Below are 15,776 nucleotides of genomic sequence, written 5' to 3'. Positions count from 1 at the left end.
AGCTTCGCTGGCGGCGGAAGTCCCGCCCTCTCGCCGCTTCCGTCGGTGGGAGGCGGGACAGAAAAGAGGGTCGCGGATTGGTCGAGGCATAGGTCAGTCAAGGCGCGGCGGTGAGCGCCCGCCCCGCTCGCCCTGAGGGAAGGCGGAGGAGTCGCCCGGTGTCTGGCACGTGAGCCCGCTTCCGCCTCCTGCCGCCGCCCCGGGGGAGGGGAGGGGATCGGTCAGGAACCCGCGTCTCGGGCCTGGGCCCTCCGGAGGGCGGCGCCGCGCGGCGGAGGGCGGTTCCGACGGGGCTAGGCTGACCCGGGGGAGCTTGCGGGGTGCCCGCCATGAGCCAGCCGGAGGGGAAGGGCAGCGGCGCCCTGGAGGTGAAGTTCGTGCCCGACGAGGAGGTGCTGAGGCACATCGCTGACGACGCAGGTACAGCCGTCCCCCGGCAGCGCCCAGCCCAGCGCCGCCCGCTGCTCCCGGGGCCCTGGGAGAGGGCTCCGAGCGGCCGCGGCGCTCCCGGGGGCAGGGAGCCCTTCTCCAGCGCCCGGGGCGGCTGAGCGCCTTGGCCGGGCTGCGGGCGGGACGGGGCCTCCGGCGTCATTCTCCTCCGACCGCCTCTTCCGCGGGCGGTTGCCGCCCCCGCCCCGGCGCGTGGGAGGGGGCCGCTGCGGCGGCGCGGCGGGGGCCCTCAGCCGGAGGTGGTGCGGGCGCGAGCTCTCGGCACGAGCCTGCCGGGCGGAAGCGTGTGTGCCGCGGCCGGGGAGAGCGGGGGCAGGCGGCCCGGGTGGCCTCCCAGCCCCTGACGCGGTTGCTACAGGAGTCTTTTGTGCAGTTTTGACTACTTTTGAGGTCTGGAACCTCTGTGGAGATGCTTAAAACTTGCCTGTACAAGGTACAGAACACCCTGATCTGGCTTTGCTGTTGGTCCTGCTTTGAGCAGCAGCAGGTCTACAGAGGTCTCTCAGCCTAAATTCTCCCATGCATGTACTGACAGCCTATAGGCCAGGTCTTTTCCACTTGCTCCCCTTTGCTAGAGGATGCCAAATACCACCCCCTTTGCCTGCAGTTTGGTACTTCAACGTGTGAGTCACTGTCGTTTCTGAAATGAGGACCTCCTCCTCGTGGGCTGCAGGGGCCAGCTTTTGTGGTAAAGGAGGGACTAATGGCTGTAGGGTCAGCTGGCCGCCAGGGCACAGACCAGCTACTCTTTTAGCGAGACATCTTTTCAGCGTTGCGTTTGTTTAGTGACTTGCAGAACAGGAACTTGGTCTCTAAATGGGGTAGCTGCATACTACTGCAATAGAAATAATGAAATAGCAGGAGGTTAAAGCTTTTATTGCAACCCTAGGTATTAAACTACGGAAGGACAAGACTCAGCTGACAGTCAGTATGAAGAGATTTGTGAAGAAGCTTGAGAATATATCAGATGATGAAGCTCAGGAGATCCTGGAAGAGAAGAACTATGTTGCTGCTCTTGGAATATGTGCCCAAGGTATTAGCAGGGGGAAACCTAACACAGCTGTGACTTCAGGAGATTCTTGCAGTGTCTAGGTTGTACAACGTTGATGAAATTGCTTTTGAGGGCTGACCAGCTCTGGCTGTGCTTGTGGTGACAGTAGAGGAGAGGATAATGTGTCTAGGATTTTATTATGATATTTATTTCATAACACCTGCAATAGAAAGAGTCCTTTGAGCCAAATGGTAAAATGTCACATTCCATCTTGCTTGAGTTGGGAATATACCAGTGCTTTTGAAATAGCTACAAGTAAAATTTCTTTTCACAGATCCAGTGGGAAATGGCTCAAGTGTAAGTGGTAGTGAGGTTTACTCATTCCAGAGTCCCAAGTCCTCCACCAAAATGGCAGAGCTAGGTATGTTTTCCTCTTTCTTCTTTCATTCTTGCTCTGGCTATGGTCTTTTTTTGAGTACTCTGTTAATGTGATTTGTTACTTCTGTTTATTCAAAAGATATGTTTTGCAGTATTTCAATAGCTTTTATCCAGCTCTGAATCAGTCTTCCTCAGAAACAAAAGCACAGGACTAGGACAAAGCAAAGGCATGGTGGGGTTAAGAAATACAGATAATAAACAAACACATAAGAAAAAGTAGAAGTTTCTTAATGTTGGGAGAAAGTCTACGTGTGAGTGCCAAAGGATGGTGGGGGTTTTATTTGTGTAACATAGAGTAACTCATTATGTAGCAAAGAGTCAAAAAAAGGCAGTATTAGCTTTGCGTGTTAGGGGATTTCTCCTGCTTAAAGTGTCTCAGCGTGCTTGCTAGGCTAACTGTGGACTTAGGAGAATGTCCTGGTTTCATCTGGGATAGAGTTAACTTTCTTCCTAGTAGCTGGTAGAGTGCTGTGTTTTGGATTTAGGATGAGAATAATGTTGATAACACACTGATGGTTTAGTTGTTGCTAAGTAGTGCTTACACCAGTCAAGGACTTTTCAGCTTCCCATGCTCTGCCCGGTGCAGAAGAAGCTGGCAGGGGGCATAGCCAGACTGGCCAAAGGGCTGTTCCATACTGTATGACATCATGCCCAGTTTATAAACTGGGGGGATTTGGCTGGGGGGCATCAATCGCTGCTCAGGGACTGGTTTGGCATCAGTCAGCAGGTGGTGAGCGGTTGCATCACTTGTTTTTCCTGGGTTTTGTTCCTCTCTTTGTTGTTCTTGTTTTCCTTTTCACTACAATGTATTATTTTATTTTATTCCAATTATTAAACTGTTCTTATCTCAACCCACGAGTTCTCTTACTTTTGCCCTTCCCATTCTCTCCCCAGTCCTACCGGGACAGGGAGGGTGAGCGGATGGCTGTGTGGTGCTTAGTTGCTGGCAGGGGTTGAACCACGACAGAGAAGCAAGCAGAAAGTGGCAGCTCTGGAGAGGGTGGGCTGTTCTGGTTCAAATAAGATGCTTGAGCCCTGCTGCCACTACATTTCTGCTCACTTAAAGAGTCTTTGTGTGCCCAGAACCATCTGAACTTCATTTCTGTTTAGCTGTCACAGCTACTGATATATCCTACAAAGGATGATCCAAGGGAGAGGGGTTATCCTTCTGTATCACTATACAGAAACTGGTTTTCATATCTCTTCTCCTCTGGGCTTCTGCTCTGCCTTGGGAAGTTGTGTGTTTCTTACACCTCCTTCTGCAGCAGGGAGGGTTTCAGCAATGCTCACTCCTGGAGCCGTGACTTGGTTTGAAAACTGAGGCCAGTCATATGATGGAAGGCTGGTTTTCTTGAGGGACTGTTAGCAGGATATGGGGGCCTTCTATATTCAGATCAGTGATTCAACTTCAGCTTGTAGTAAAAAGAGGTAAATAGAATACAAGAACCCACTTCCTGGGGAACTGATGTGTTTGCTATACCTGATGCTCTACTATGTCCAGTTGAGCAGTTTTAAAGGACTAAGTGAACATGACCAAACATTGCTCTGATTTGAAGACGTGATCTCCCAGGGAGCGAAGCGTGCTCTGCCATTGCCTCAGCTATACTTGTAAAATGAATTAACTGAGGAGTTCAGTCTTTGAAAATCTTTGTTAAGGATTACATTCACCATTAGGGTTAGGAGAAAAATGGAAGTATCTGGTGCACTTCCTGAAATAGCTAGGAAATTAACACTTAGAGAGTGTTTCAGATGTATGGCTCCATGGCTGACTAGCCAGAGCTGGGAGTTTTGTACCTGACATGTGACACTTCTTCCCTTCCCCCTGTTTTCTACAGCCTCTGAATTAGCCCAGACACCAGGAAAGAGTGTTGCAACTGAGAGCCCTGAGACAACAGCCAAAACGCTTCGAAGCAGCAGTAAGTTCTGTGATGTTTTGGGGAAGTGAAGCTGAGTGAACAGGGGTTGTGTTTCTATGTGGGTGGTGGAGTGCATGCTTGAGTGCCAGCTTCTGTCATGCTTGAGTATTCTAGTCAGCTTAACATTGTAGACTGAACGGCTCGGTATGCATGGCCTCTGGTTTATCTGGGTGTTGGGTCTTTTATTCTGCCGTGCTGGTGTGGAGAAAACAGGAACTTCTCTCTCATCTGTTGCTGTGACACTTAATGATTTCCTCTGTGTTCAACAGAAATACTTGCACTTGAGAGACTTATGAGCTGGGCTGATGTGTTGAGCACCAAATGGGTAGGATTGTGTGGGTGTTCATGTGTAAATTCACACTTTATTATGTAATATTCAAGCACTCAATGCTGTAGGGAGAAATACAGTGGGAGAAGTCAGTGCAGGTCAACACTGGCAAGAGCATGTTACTTTGTGCTCAGAAATGGAGTCTAATGTGCTCAGGCAGAGGATATTAGCTCATTTTTCAGCCTCTTCCCTCCTGCTGATGGTCTCCCAAAGCTGTAACCAGAATTAAAAGATGCCTTCTGTGGTAATAATGTGGACTTTGTTCTCTCCTTGCCTACCTGTGAGGAACTAGAGGCTTCCCTCATAGGATTAGCCACCCAGGGAGCTGATATTCTGGTGCAGTGTACCTTTGAATAGTGAATGCCTGTTTTTCTAATGGACTATCTTGTACCACTGTTGAAAATATGCAGTACTCTGAACAATGCTGTTTCTTGCTTTGTAGGACGTTCATGCTCAAACAAAGTGCAGCAGAGGGTGAGTGATGACTCTGCCTTGCTTGGGTTTTTTTTTGTTTGTTTGTTTGTTTTTTTCCACTTTTAAAACTTGAACTGGTCAATTACTACAGTTCTGGAAAGGAAGGACCTTGAAAAGCCTTATCCACAGTACAGGTGTCTCTCCTAATCCAACTGGGCAGGAGTAACTCAAGTGAGAACCAGAGCTACCGTTAATCAGGACTATGGGGTTTAGAGTCAGTGGGCAAATGGTTGGTTTGACAGCTTAATTATCATGGGTGGAGACTATTTCCTTGCATCACAGACACGAGGATGTTAGACAGTCCCTTAATATGCAGTTAAACTCGTAGCTTTCCAGTTTCTTACCAAAGGAGGAAACAGCCTTAATTGTAAGGAGTGCTGTTAGAACAGGAATTCAAGAACTGTGGTGCTGTTCAGTTTCTTACTTTAGAAACTTTTTTTTTTCTAAAAAAAATTTTCAGAAAATTTACAAAAAATTTTTTTTTTTTTATGTTTACAAAAAATAAATTGTAACAATGGGGGGGGTGTAAGTTGATGTCATCGTTTGTGATGCTACAGAGAGATACAGTCCAGAACTGCCAGCTGTGGTGGTTATAAAGAGAGTGCTGCAAAACAGTTGGCTTTCTAAAATGGTATAGCATCATACTAGAAATGCGTGCACAGCTTTTCCAGTATAAGGTTCCAGGATGAGATATGCCTGTAAAAGATGCCGGTTTGGGATGCCATGTTCACTCCTTGATGATTTCACATCCACCTTGACAGGATTAACAACAGTGTTTCCTAAGCATTGCAGACTTGATCTAGTGTCCAAGTCAGGCGTGTGCTTTACACATATGTAAGGAAGATGTGCCACTACAACTTGATGAGACCAGGCAGCTTCAGTTCGCTTTGCTATACTTCTTCTGGGCTTAGCATTCTGAGTGGTCTTCTGTCATTCTGGTAGTTGTTTTCATAGTGGACTTCCAAATGATTTTGAGTAGACAGTGTAATGTGGAAGATGACTGCTCTGGGGAGCTGAAGCATTTCCAGTTTGTCATTGCTTTGGTTTGACTCTTCCTGAGGGGCCAAGATTGGCATCTTGGTTGGAGATTTCATGGTTTTCGACCCTCCATCTCAGGACGCTAGCTGAAAGAATTAAGCCCCTTTTGGAACCTGATCCTGGCCCCCCTCTAGCTCTGAATGGCAAAACAAGAACTCTCCATACTTACTGCCTCTGCTTTCCCAGTTTCTTGTGGGCTGAAATAGCTTGGAAATGTAACCTGATTCTACTCTTTGCTTGGCAGAGGGCTGTTTTGAGGAGGTATATGTTTCTTCTTCTAATGCATGTTTTTTCTTTGCTGTTACAGAGTCAAAAGAAAGAATTTGTATCTACCACACCTTACAGACTCAGAAAGAGGCTAACAGGTAAAGATCAACCTTTGCAGCCAGCTCCCACAGTCCCACTGTGTTCAGAGGAGAGTGTTTCTCCTGGTGGGCTTCTGTCTGTAGTAACAGTCTGACTGAAGCAATCTGATTCATCCTGCAGAGAGTGTAGAAACGTCCTTAAGGACGTCTACGTAGACCTTTTCCCTACAACAGATTGCTGCTTAGGTAAGGGGTGGAAGGGTTAGAAGCACCAAGCTGCTGAACTTCAGTAACATGATCAAAAGAGACAAAACTCTCAGTAATCTAACCTATGCTGACACTTAAGTCTGGCACAATTGCTTGAATCAAGTCATAAAACTTTCTGATGATGGCTGGGGCATTCATGGTAAAGTATTTCCAATAACTGGTTGGCTATATGTGCTCAGAATGAATGCAGAGGAGAGTTTAGTGTGTGGCGTTTCATGTCCTATTTCTTCTTTTGTGTTGAGACCCTGAGCCTGAGCCAGATTCTGTCTGTGCTCTTCAATCAACATTGCTAACAGAGGTCTTCTACAAAACCTTTTTTGTAGAGTGTGACCCAGAAGATCCTCAGCTTGCATGACTGGCATTTGGGAAGACTGACATAGAGATGCTAAGAAATAGGGAATTCCATTGTCCATTTTTAGTCACTTTTTATGGTAGGGTTATGTTTCTTAGTTGGTATCAAGGAGCAAGCTTTACTAAACAATAATTTGTGAGCCTAGAACTGGGAAAGAAATGGCTATGTGTGTTTGCAGTCCCCTTAAGCATTGATTTTACTTTTCTGTGAAATATATTTAGGAATCATATGCTTGAAAAACATCTAGAGAATGTATGTGAGAGAGTGAGATGGTGCAAAATGTGTTCTGTGTAAGAAGTCGTTGCTAGCTTTTAACCTTAAATTTATGCTCTAGCTCCAGATACCTATTTAGAAAGTGAGAGTGAATATTCTGCTTCCTGCTCAGAGGAGGAGGATGAAGAAGACCAGAAAGAAGTCAGCACTGTTTTATCAGGTCGAAAGACCCCAGCAAAAACTAAGGCTGCATCTACGCCTCCTCCCAGAAACACCGTAGCCAAAAAAATTAAGGAGGACAAGATGGTGAGTGTGCAGAAAATATACCCCTGCGCTAGCAAGCCTGAAGGGATGTTTGTGACAATAAGCTGTCAGTGACCACACCTAACTATGGGGAAGAACTGCTAGACTCATTTCAAATCAAGCCAGCTAGGTTGGCTTTTGCTGTACTTCTGAGCAATCCCTGCTGGACAGGCATCCTGTGAGCCTGTGGGCTAATCCAGTCTGTATCCTCAGCAGCTCCAGAAGGAGAAGTTCTAAGATGTCCACAAAGCAGGAGACCTTGTACTGAGAAAGGATGAAGAAATTGACTCCTATAGCACCAAAAGAAGCACACATTACTTTCTAGCTAGAATTCTTTCTAGAATTATTGCTATGTTCTGCTCTCTCAGAATCTCTTTTCTGTCTTCAGGAAAGAACCACTTGACTAGGTTAGCTTTGGCAGAATGCTACTGTAGAACCTATTTTTGCAAATATCTTCTGGCTTTCTATTCATCCGTGCCCTATGTCTCATATTGGCAGTCTTCAGACATGTTTGTGGGTGCAAAGGGAGAGGGGTAACTTGATAGCAGCAGGAATGTGGCTGATCTTGGTGTCCCTTTTTAGAGCAACCTGGTGGAGGAATACTTTGAAGCTCACAGTAGTTCCAAAGTGCTCACGTCGGACCGAACACTGCAGAAGTTGCGGAAAAGAAGATTGAATCAGGTACGCTTCATAGTGAATCGCACAACTCTTGGAGCTTTTGATTTCTTTGATGAAGATTTCCTTCATCAAAATTTCCTGGTGTTGGTCTTTTCACTTTATTTCTGCTGATTACGTTCTCAGTGGTAATGCTGATGTAGGTAGCGTTTTAGGCATTATGTCTCCTGCTGCTCTGAACAGGGACAGTGCCCAGTTGTTTGAACCTGAGAGAGTAGGGAAAATGCAGGGAGAAGCCACTATCAGGTGAGCAGATTGTTGAAAGCTGCAGTTACCAGAACAGGTTAAAGTTTGCTTTTGGGGGAGGAGAAGAGGGAGGAGCAGAGTTATAGAGACCTACCTTAAAAATTATCACCAAAACAGCATTTTTGTCAATTAAATGCTTAGGGGAATTACAAGCTGTCTTGACTATTTATGTGTAGAGGAAATGGAGAGAGCCCTTTTCATCTGAGCATTACTGGGTCGAGCCACATGCAGGACTGGGACAGCTCTAAATGTTGTCACCTAGTTTGTGAAATGCACTTTGTCCCCTTCCAGTTCCTAGCAGACAGGAACGGTCTAATTGTGGTGACTGAATTACTGTATTTTTTTTCCATATGCCACTTCTACAAGACAGTTGAAAGCAAGCAGTTGCACCCTACAGGGGCAGGTACACAAGGACAGGTGCCAGGGAAGCATGTAAAATACTTGGAGCTCTTGTGTCTATGACTGCTTTTTGCACCCATCTGTGTTTTAAAAGATGGCATATATGCAGATTGCCTGATGCCTGCTGTTGTCTGGAATGGCTACCCAGAGAAACATCTGGATTCTTAACAAGTTCTTTCATAGCAGCTCTGGAAGGAAATCAAGGCTTTCAGTATTAAATCTATTGCTGGCTCCAAAGAAATGGAAGGTTTAGCAGTTCTGTCTCTCAATGCTTTATGTTTGTCTGATACGTTGCAGCTGTCTTTGTGCTCTTTCCAGAGTAAACTGTCTTCTCCTGCAAGGGAGTGGAAAGCAAAGCTGTTAAAATTGAAGAGAAAGGGAGGCCAGTGTAGATTTGATGCCATTTGTCATGCTGCTGTGTTGTTTAAACATCAACAGCCCAGCATATCTTTAAAGCTGAATTAATCCTTTGATTCTTGATGCTTTTGAAATAATAATTTTTCTACATTAGCTGTCAGCTGCAAATTCTTTCCTTTATGCTGTATTTCTTTTTTAAGATGATGTTTGTGAGCATTCTCTTGTAGTGACAAACACCTAAACCATTGCTAAGCATGTTGATTGGAGCCCTTGCTCCTGTGAGCAGAGTTGTGATGTTGGTATCTTCCTGGTACAGTGCTTGCTGCTGTGTAAGCTCTGAGTGTGTCTATTATTTTAGTAGCGGTTTTCCTATACTCGGCTGGAAGAGATAAAACACAGTGCGATATCAAAACACAGTGCGATATCGGTTCTAGTCCTAGTCTGGCTGCCATTTCCCATAATAAGGTTACTTAATGTCTGCTTCGTTTCTCCAGTAGCAAAACTGTGCTTAGAGAGGTCTTCATGGAAGAAAACACAAATTAAGCACACTGTCAATGAAAACTATTCTGCTCCCTAGCTAGAGAGCATACTAGAGGGGTATTTGTAAGGATTCCAGATATATATCTTGTTTTTTTCTCAGCTTTGAATGACTGTTGTCTTATTTCTTTCTTAACACAGCAAACATTGCATGACCTTTTGAAAAAAGCTCCCCTTGCCTATGCTGCTGAAATTAAAGAGCTAAACCAGGAACACGAATCCCTGTTTTCCAAGTGGATGCTGCAATTACAGTAAGTATCCAACGAGAATCGCTGAAGAAGCCTAGTGAACAGGCACTGCCAGTAAACTTACCCTCATGTCAACAACATGCTGTAGATGAGTTAAGGAGTGACTTTTTTTCTTTGATTGATTGATTGCTTAAATTTAAAATTAGGTGACATAAATTTAGTACAATGTTTCCTGTAGACCAAATCATATCTGTCTGACTCCTTGAACTGAATGCCTGAAGTGAAATGAGGTTGCATTCTGCCTGGCTAATTTGTCTGTGCCTCTGTAAACCAAGCGAGAGGGCATTCACAAACAGGGAACACAAATAATGAGAAAACAGGGAACGTGAATGATGAGAAAAGCGTCCTTTGTGAACAATCCATTTTGCTTACAGCAGCATAGTTGGTAGTGAGTAACCTACCACCATTTCTTCAGCATGTGGCTATCCCCAGTGGTATAGCAGTTAACTTTGAATGCCTATGGTACCTAATGATCTAGGCAGGAAGAAACCTTAATGCTGTTGGAAACGTTAGCAGTATAAATTTTATCTGGGTTTGTGTGTATCTTCATGGGAAGGAGAAAAGAGTAAGCATCCAGGAAAGCAAATGGGGAACTATAGAGAGCTGTGAGATTCTGAAGCTCCTTAGAGAAGGCAGGCCACCAGCTTTGAAGTTAAGTGCTGATGCAGGAGCAGGTATTAGTGAGGAGAAAGCCCCTTGGAAGCTTTGCAAGGGAGTGGAGTATAAAGAAGTTTGTGGTCCATGGGGAGTGACAGAGCATAATGAAAAAGACATTAGCTTTCAAAGTTGGAGAGTTGCAAGAGGAAGAGTTCTCTGTGACTCAGTGATCTGGGCAAATGGTTAGAGATCTATATGGCAGGGTAGAAGGAACAAATCCATAGGTGATACTGAAGTCAATGACAATTGTTGAACACCTTAGCTTTGCCCAGTGCTATTTGAGTGACCTGATACTCTTCTTTTTGGTCAAGATGATGCTTTTCCTGCTTCGCAAAGGTAAACAAAGATTTGTGATTCCCTACCATGTTCTCTTTATGCTTTCCTGCCTCTTTCTCTGTGGAATAATTAGGATAAGAAAGAGATATGAGAATAGTTTAATTTTGCTTTGAAATTGTGCCTGCAGATCAGAGTAGAAAACCACTATGAAGGCTTTTTTCCTTGTAATTGCTGTAACGCATCGTAAACATTTAATATAATCATTGGTGAGGGGGTGAATGTGAATGTTGGTTACTCTTCATTATCTGAAGTTGCAGATGTAGTCTCATATTCTTGGACAATACCATTTTCTTCCATAGATGTTTTGCTAAATTTGTGGGCCTCCAGGCTGCTAAAACGCTTCTTTTACTAGGATGCACGTGCCGCATTACAGATGTCTTGCAGCTAACCTCATTTGTCAGCTGTAAGCTGAAGGTAAGCCTGGAGTTGATGAAACATAAAATTTTTAGAGGCAAGATTTCAATGGATCATTTTGCTTAATGAATGTATGAACCTAAAAAGGGACTCGTACTTTTTTGATTCAGTGTATTTGCTCACTTTTCTGCAGCTTGGGTTTCAATATCGTGCTTTATGGACTGGGCTCAAAGCGTGATTTGTTAGAGAAGTTTCGTACTTCTCTGCTCCAGGATTCTGTTCACCTTGTGGTTAATGGATACTTCCCCAGCATCACTGTGAGATCTGTAAGTGTGGGAAAAGCTTACGGGTTTATCTAATTGTCCTGTGTTACAGATACCTCTAAAGTCTTTTAGTGTAAAATGTTAAGGAAACCTGCTGCATCCTATAGCAGCACTTGAATGTACTCTTGAATGAAGAGTAGTTCCTATCTCTCTTCTAAGAGTTTAAAGAAATCAGCCCGTGTGTTTCCAAGGAATTGCAGTTATTCCTGTCATTAATAGATACGCATCAGTCTAAAGCCTTATGTAAAGTCACCGTTTTGAAAAGGGGTAGAAATTTTCGGTTTATGTTGACTATTTTGGGGATTTGATGATAAAAATCAGATTACCTCCTTCATGACAGTCAAGGGCTCAGTTTCAGATTTTCTGCAGTAGGTCCTTCCGTGCCAGAGCCTGAAAGGGACCGCTATTTTCTTTTTCAGATTCTCAACTCCATCACAGAGGAGGTACTGGACCATATAGGGACCTTCCGCAGCCCCCTTGACCAACTTGAATTCATCACTAAAAGGTTTAAAGAAGGTAAAATGACTAACTTTGTACATAAAAACATTAGAGTCCACTTACTGTTAGGAGAGCCTGGACATTTTCTTTTCTTGTAGTTTTCATATGTGCAGCTACAGTTTCTTAGTTTATTGTAGCTAGTATACTTTCTTGCTTGTAATTTATGCCACATATATGAAAACATATATGCACCAGGAATACACATGTACATGATCCCAAGATGTTACTTCAGACAGTGTTTCACACACTAAGTTCTCTAGAAGGGGAAGGAGGAAGGCATGAGTGTTCTGACAAGACAGAGGCTCCTCAACCCTTTGGCAAACTGAAATGCTCACCTCTCTTGCGTTTAGCACAGTGCCTTTGTGCTTTATTTACACGGTGTTTCTGTAGCCACATGTTTCCTGGTGGAAGACAGGATAGGTAAACTCCAGCTAAAATGAGAGAAGATGGTTCTTAGTGGCTGCTTGAGGACCTGATATAAACCTCACTGAAATCAACAGAATGAAGAACTCGCAAACAATTTGGAATGACAGTTGCTGGCAGATATCAAGTCCTTTGAGCTCCTCTGGAAAATCATGGCCTGAGGGTCTTTCCATAAATTTCATTATATGCTGGATTAAGGCTTAAATGTACATGGCTTAGTGGAATGCTCATTTAAATATAATATATGCAAATACTGACATTAAGATGAAATAAAGGACAGCAGTGTCAAACAAGCAGGTTCGAATTGGATTCAAAAGCAAAATTAATCAGGTATTGCCACACGGAATGCTTGCTGAATTCTTTCTGAATGTCCGTTTTACTGCTTGTGTATACATACACAAATTGCCATGGAATCTTAATTGTGCGTGGTGTTGGTGTTTACATTTTGTTATCCATCATTACCTTATGAGTATTTCTGGTGGGACTAAGTGAAAAAGACTGATTAATGGCGGTACCCACCTGAATCTACATAAATCAGTCTCATGTAGTACACTGTAGCTGATCTGACTGGGAGTCTGAGGAAACTTTGGTTTCCATTGGCAGCCAAGTATGCATTCGTTTGTATCAAAAACTAGCTAGTGTTCCAGAATTGTTTCTGGACTCAAGAAATAGCTGTTCCTAGGGATAAGTACAGCAGCAACAAGCTAGCTGGAAATTTTAGCATCTACCATTTGCCTTATCCAAGCTAAGTCTTTGTAACTTCCTTTGAGGACTCAGTGGGAAAGATTTCCAATGAAGTTAGTATGCGTTGGATCCAACCCTGAATAGAAAATGCATTTTCATTGCGTGAGGAGGAGCTTAAGGAGCCTAGTCATGTAACTCAAAAGCAGCTGAACGAACTGTGCTTAGACATCAATCTTAAAATACATTTGAATAACCTTGAATCACAGGACTAAAAGTCGTAAGTAAAAGGGCAATTCCTGGTAAAGCCATGAGCAAGTGGAAAGTGAATTATAAGAGAAAAGCTTAAACTGCAAAAAGAACTGTAGCTGCGATGCAAACTGCAATACAGTGAATTGAGAAAAAGCCTTTTAGGTGCTCAGAAACACCAAGTGTGGGATAGAGATCAAGGATTTGATATTGGAGTGATGAATATGGAGCCTGATGGAATAGACTTGTCCTAGGCTGCACTGGGAATGGGAAACCACTTTGTGTGCAGTTTCTTTGATTGGTTTTCTGCTGTTTTTTCTGACCTTGCAGATTCATCTTTAGAGCTCTATGTCCTCATTCATAACCTGGACAGCCAGATGTTGAGAGGAGAAAGAAGTCAGCAGATCCTTGCACAGTTATCCTCTCTGCCTAGCATTTACCTCATTGCTTCTATCGATCACATCAATGCTCCTCTCAGTGAGTCCCCTTGGGCCTGATGTAGCAAAGAGAGAAGAATCTGCGTTCTACTTTGGGGCTGCTGAGCATGTTTCACAAGCTCCTGTATTAACTGTTGATGTGCAAAATAGATCTGGTGACGTATGTACGGTGGGAGCAGCTGGAAGCCCCGATTGGGACTGTGGCTGTGTTGAACCAAAACTGTATAAAGATACTGAGAACTACCAGTCACTGATCATAGTACACAAATAGACTCCAAGCTTCTGGCACCCTGTGATTTAGGGACTTACTGAAATGGAGATTGGATGTTATGTCTGTCATTGCATCTGAACAATTTTGTTTATCAGACAGAAATTCTTTGCGTACTGCTGACTCTGGAAGGATTTACAGTATATCTGTGAAGCTGGTATGAAAAGGGATGTATGCAAATGTTTTGTTGCAGAGAATTTGTCTTGCTTGAACTGCAAGTATCTGGGTGTCTGTACTGTGAATTTCACAAGCATACATTGTTTCCTCAAATCCTACGATAGAACTAAGTGCATTTTAATATTGCTTATTTAACACCTTAGAAAAGCTAAATCTCCCAATTCTGTCTGCTCTTTCTTTTCTCTCTGTCTAGTGTGGGATCAGGCAAAGCTAAGCCTCTACAACTGGCTTTGGTATGAAACAACCACATTTAGTCCTTATGTGGAAGAAACGTCTTATGAGAACTCGCTTTTAGTACAACAATCTGGATCTTTGGCTTTGAGCTCCCTAACGCATGTCCTGCGCAGTCTTACTCTCAATGCCAGGTAAGACACTGTTACACTTCATAGTAGCGCTTGCTGAGGATCCAGTCCTTGCTAGGTTACTCTGGCCTACACCTAGCAGGAGGCAATCCTTGTTTTCTGACAACAATGTTGAAGATGAAGATGGTAGGACCTGGGTTCCAATTGATTGGTTACTTGAAATGAACAGCGTTTGGATAGCGAGCCTTGTCCAATGATGAGATTCGTGCACAAAGTCCTGGTCGTGAGAGAAAAATCAGTTAATATTTTCTAATGCTGGGGCTTTTGGGGTTTTGGGTTTGTGTGGTTGGTTCCCCCCCCCCCTTTTTGATTTTCCCCTCTCCTCCTTTCACTTAGGGGGATATTCAGACTGCTTGCTCAGTACCAGCTGGAGAACAAGGACAACCCATCCTATCCAGGTATGTACCCACCTTTTCTCATCTGTTTGGGGTGTTGCCATTGCCAGCTCAGTCACAGCGGCACTGGCTTTTGGTATGCAGGTTACATCGCCAGCAACAGAAGTGCTGTTGGCTCAGTGAGACTCAGTGGCCTAGACTGTCTTTCTAGTGGTATTCTGCCTGACGGACAGGAAATCAATAGACTGGCTGGTTCTGAAGGGCCTCCTCTTACTGTTGTCTGCTTTGATGTTTAGACATGACAGAGACCATTCATGGGCAACTGTGGAGTTAAAAAATTGAAATAAAGGAAGAATATGAATTTGCATAAGTAGCACTTAAAGGACCAGGGAAAGACAGGAGATTCTGTTCCCATGCTGCTCCTATCTAAGTGACTTCTGATGTGTTGCTGCTTTCTAGGATACGTGTGGAATATTCTGTCACTGTCTCTGCAGGGGATATGAATAACATGTTAATGGTCAACAAAGTTGGAATTAAGACAGAGTTAGAAATTAAGAGAGATCAACCATGTTGGGAAGTGCATTTAAAGTGCTGTTAAAATTCCATTAAGCGAACAGGGTGACTGGAATGTTAATTCAGGTGGTTTCCATTAACTACTGAAATATTAGCTTGGCTGTATACTTGAAAGAAGTGATGATGTTACTGTAGCCATTGTGGTCTTAAGCCAAAGCAAGATTCGTAGGTGGAGATAATATGTGTTGTTAGACCTGGAAAAATCTGACAATCTTACCACTTCAATTTCTTGTCCTCGCCTTTTTCTGTCTCCAGGGCTGTCTTTCCAAGACTTCTACCAGCAGTGTCGGGAGGCTTTCCTTGTGAACAGTGACCTGACACTCAGGGCACAGCTGACAGAATTCAGGGACCACAAGCTCATCCGGACCAAGCGGGTGAGTTGAGGGGAAAAAGATAATTCTGGGTGTTCAGCCACCTTAAACAAAAAAGATGCTTACTTGCTACTAAGTATCCCTAAGATACCACTCTGCAGCTGGTTGAAATTCTGCAGGGCTGAAATTCTGTAATTGCAGCTCTTTCCATGCCTCCAATTTGTCAACACCCTTTACATGGATGGGGGGCTGTAT

General features: G+C 44.0%; 2 protein-coding genes across 10 annotated transcripts in view; one reads left to right on the top strand and one right to left on the bottom strand.

Moving 5' to 3' along the window:
• The first annotated feature begins 97 nt into the window (after positions 1 to 97).
• ORC2 (origin recognition complex subunit 2) overlaps positions 98 to 15,776 on the top strand; it is a 22,264-nt gene continuing 6,585 nt past the window's right edge. For 3 of the 5 annotated variants that reach the window (XR_015698933.1, XR_015698932.1, XM_009462271.2), the window contains exons 1-15: positions 98 to 420; positions 1,340 to 1,483; positions 1,776 to 1,862; positions 3,715 to 3,795; positions 4,566 to 4,597; positions 5,943 to 6,000; positions 6,894 to 7,078; positions 7,658 to 7,756; positions 9,431 to 9,540; positions 11,078 to 11,210; positions 11,627 to 11,723; positions 13,389 to 13,535; positions 14,134 to 14,305; positions 14,639 to 14,700; positions 15,466 to 15,584. Coding sequence is in view for 3 of the 5 variants with exons in the window: in XM_009462271.2 (XP_009460546.2) it covers positions 330 to 420; positions 1,340 to 1,483; positions 1,776 to 1,862; positions 3,715 to 3,795; positions 4,566 to 4,597; positions 5,943 to 6,000; positions 6,894 to 7,078; positions 7,658 to 7,756; positions 9,431 to 9,540; positions 11,078 to 11,210; positions 11,627 to 11,723; positions 13,389 to 13,535; positions 14,134 to 14,305; positions 14,639 to 14,700; positions 15,466 to 15,584 (1,617 nt within the window). In the remaining 2 variants the exon portion in view is untranslated. The remainder of the gene's footprint in view (positions 421 to 1,339; positions 1,484 to 1,775; positions 1,863 to 3,714; positions 3,796 to 4,565; positions 4,598 to 5,942; positions 6,001 to 6,893; positions 7,079 to 7,657; positions 7,757 to 9,430; positions 9,541 to 11,077; positions 11,211 to 11,626; positions 11,724 to 13,388; positions 13,536 to 14,133; positions 14,306 to 14,638; positions 14,701 to 15,465; positions 15,585 to 15,776) is intronic. The other 2 variants (XM_087732809.1, XM_087732810.1) reach the window with 2 other exon arrangements.
• NIF3L1 (NGG1 interacting factor 3 like 1) overlaps positions 11,758 to 15,776 on the bottom strand; it is a 14,012-nt gene continuing 9,993 nt past the window's right edge. For 2 of the 5 annotated variants that reach the window (XM_087732835.1, XM_087732834.1), the window contains exons 7-8: positions 12,041 to 12,136; positions 11,758 to 11,961 (exon numbers count right to left, since the gene is read on the bottom strand). In XM_087732835.1, coding sequence (XP_087588961.1) covers positions 11,867 to 11,961; positions 12,041 to 12,136 — 191 coding nt within the window. In that variant the 3' untranslated portion in view covers positions 11,758 to 11,866. The remainder of the gene's footprint in view (positions 11,962 to 12,040; positions 12,137 to 15,776) is intronic. The other 3 variants (XM_087732833.1, XM_087732832.1, XM_087732830.1) reach the window with 2 other exon arrangements.

The sequence above is a fragment of the Nipponia nippon genome, unplaced genomic scaffold (genome assembly GCF_047370975.1).
Source record: "Nipponia nippon isolate SJK-2023a ecotype South Korea unplaced genomic scaffold, ASM4737097v1 scaffold_5, whole genome shotgun sequence".
Classification (NCBI taxonomy): domain Eukaryota; kingdom Metazoa; phylum Chordata; class Aves; order Pelecaniformes; family Threskiornithidae; genus Nipponia; species Nipponia nippon.
The sequence above is the reverse complement of the archived record's forward strand: the minus strand, read 5'-3'. Positions and strand labels throughout refer to the sequence as shown.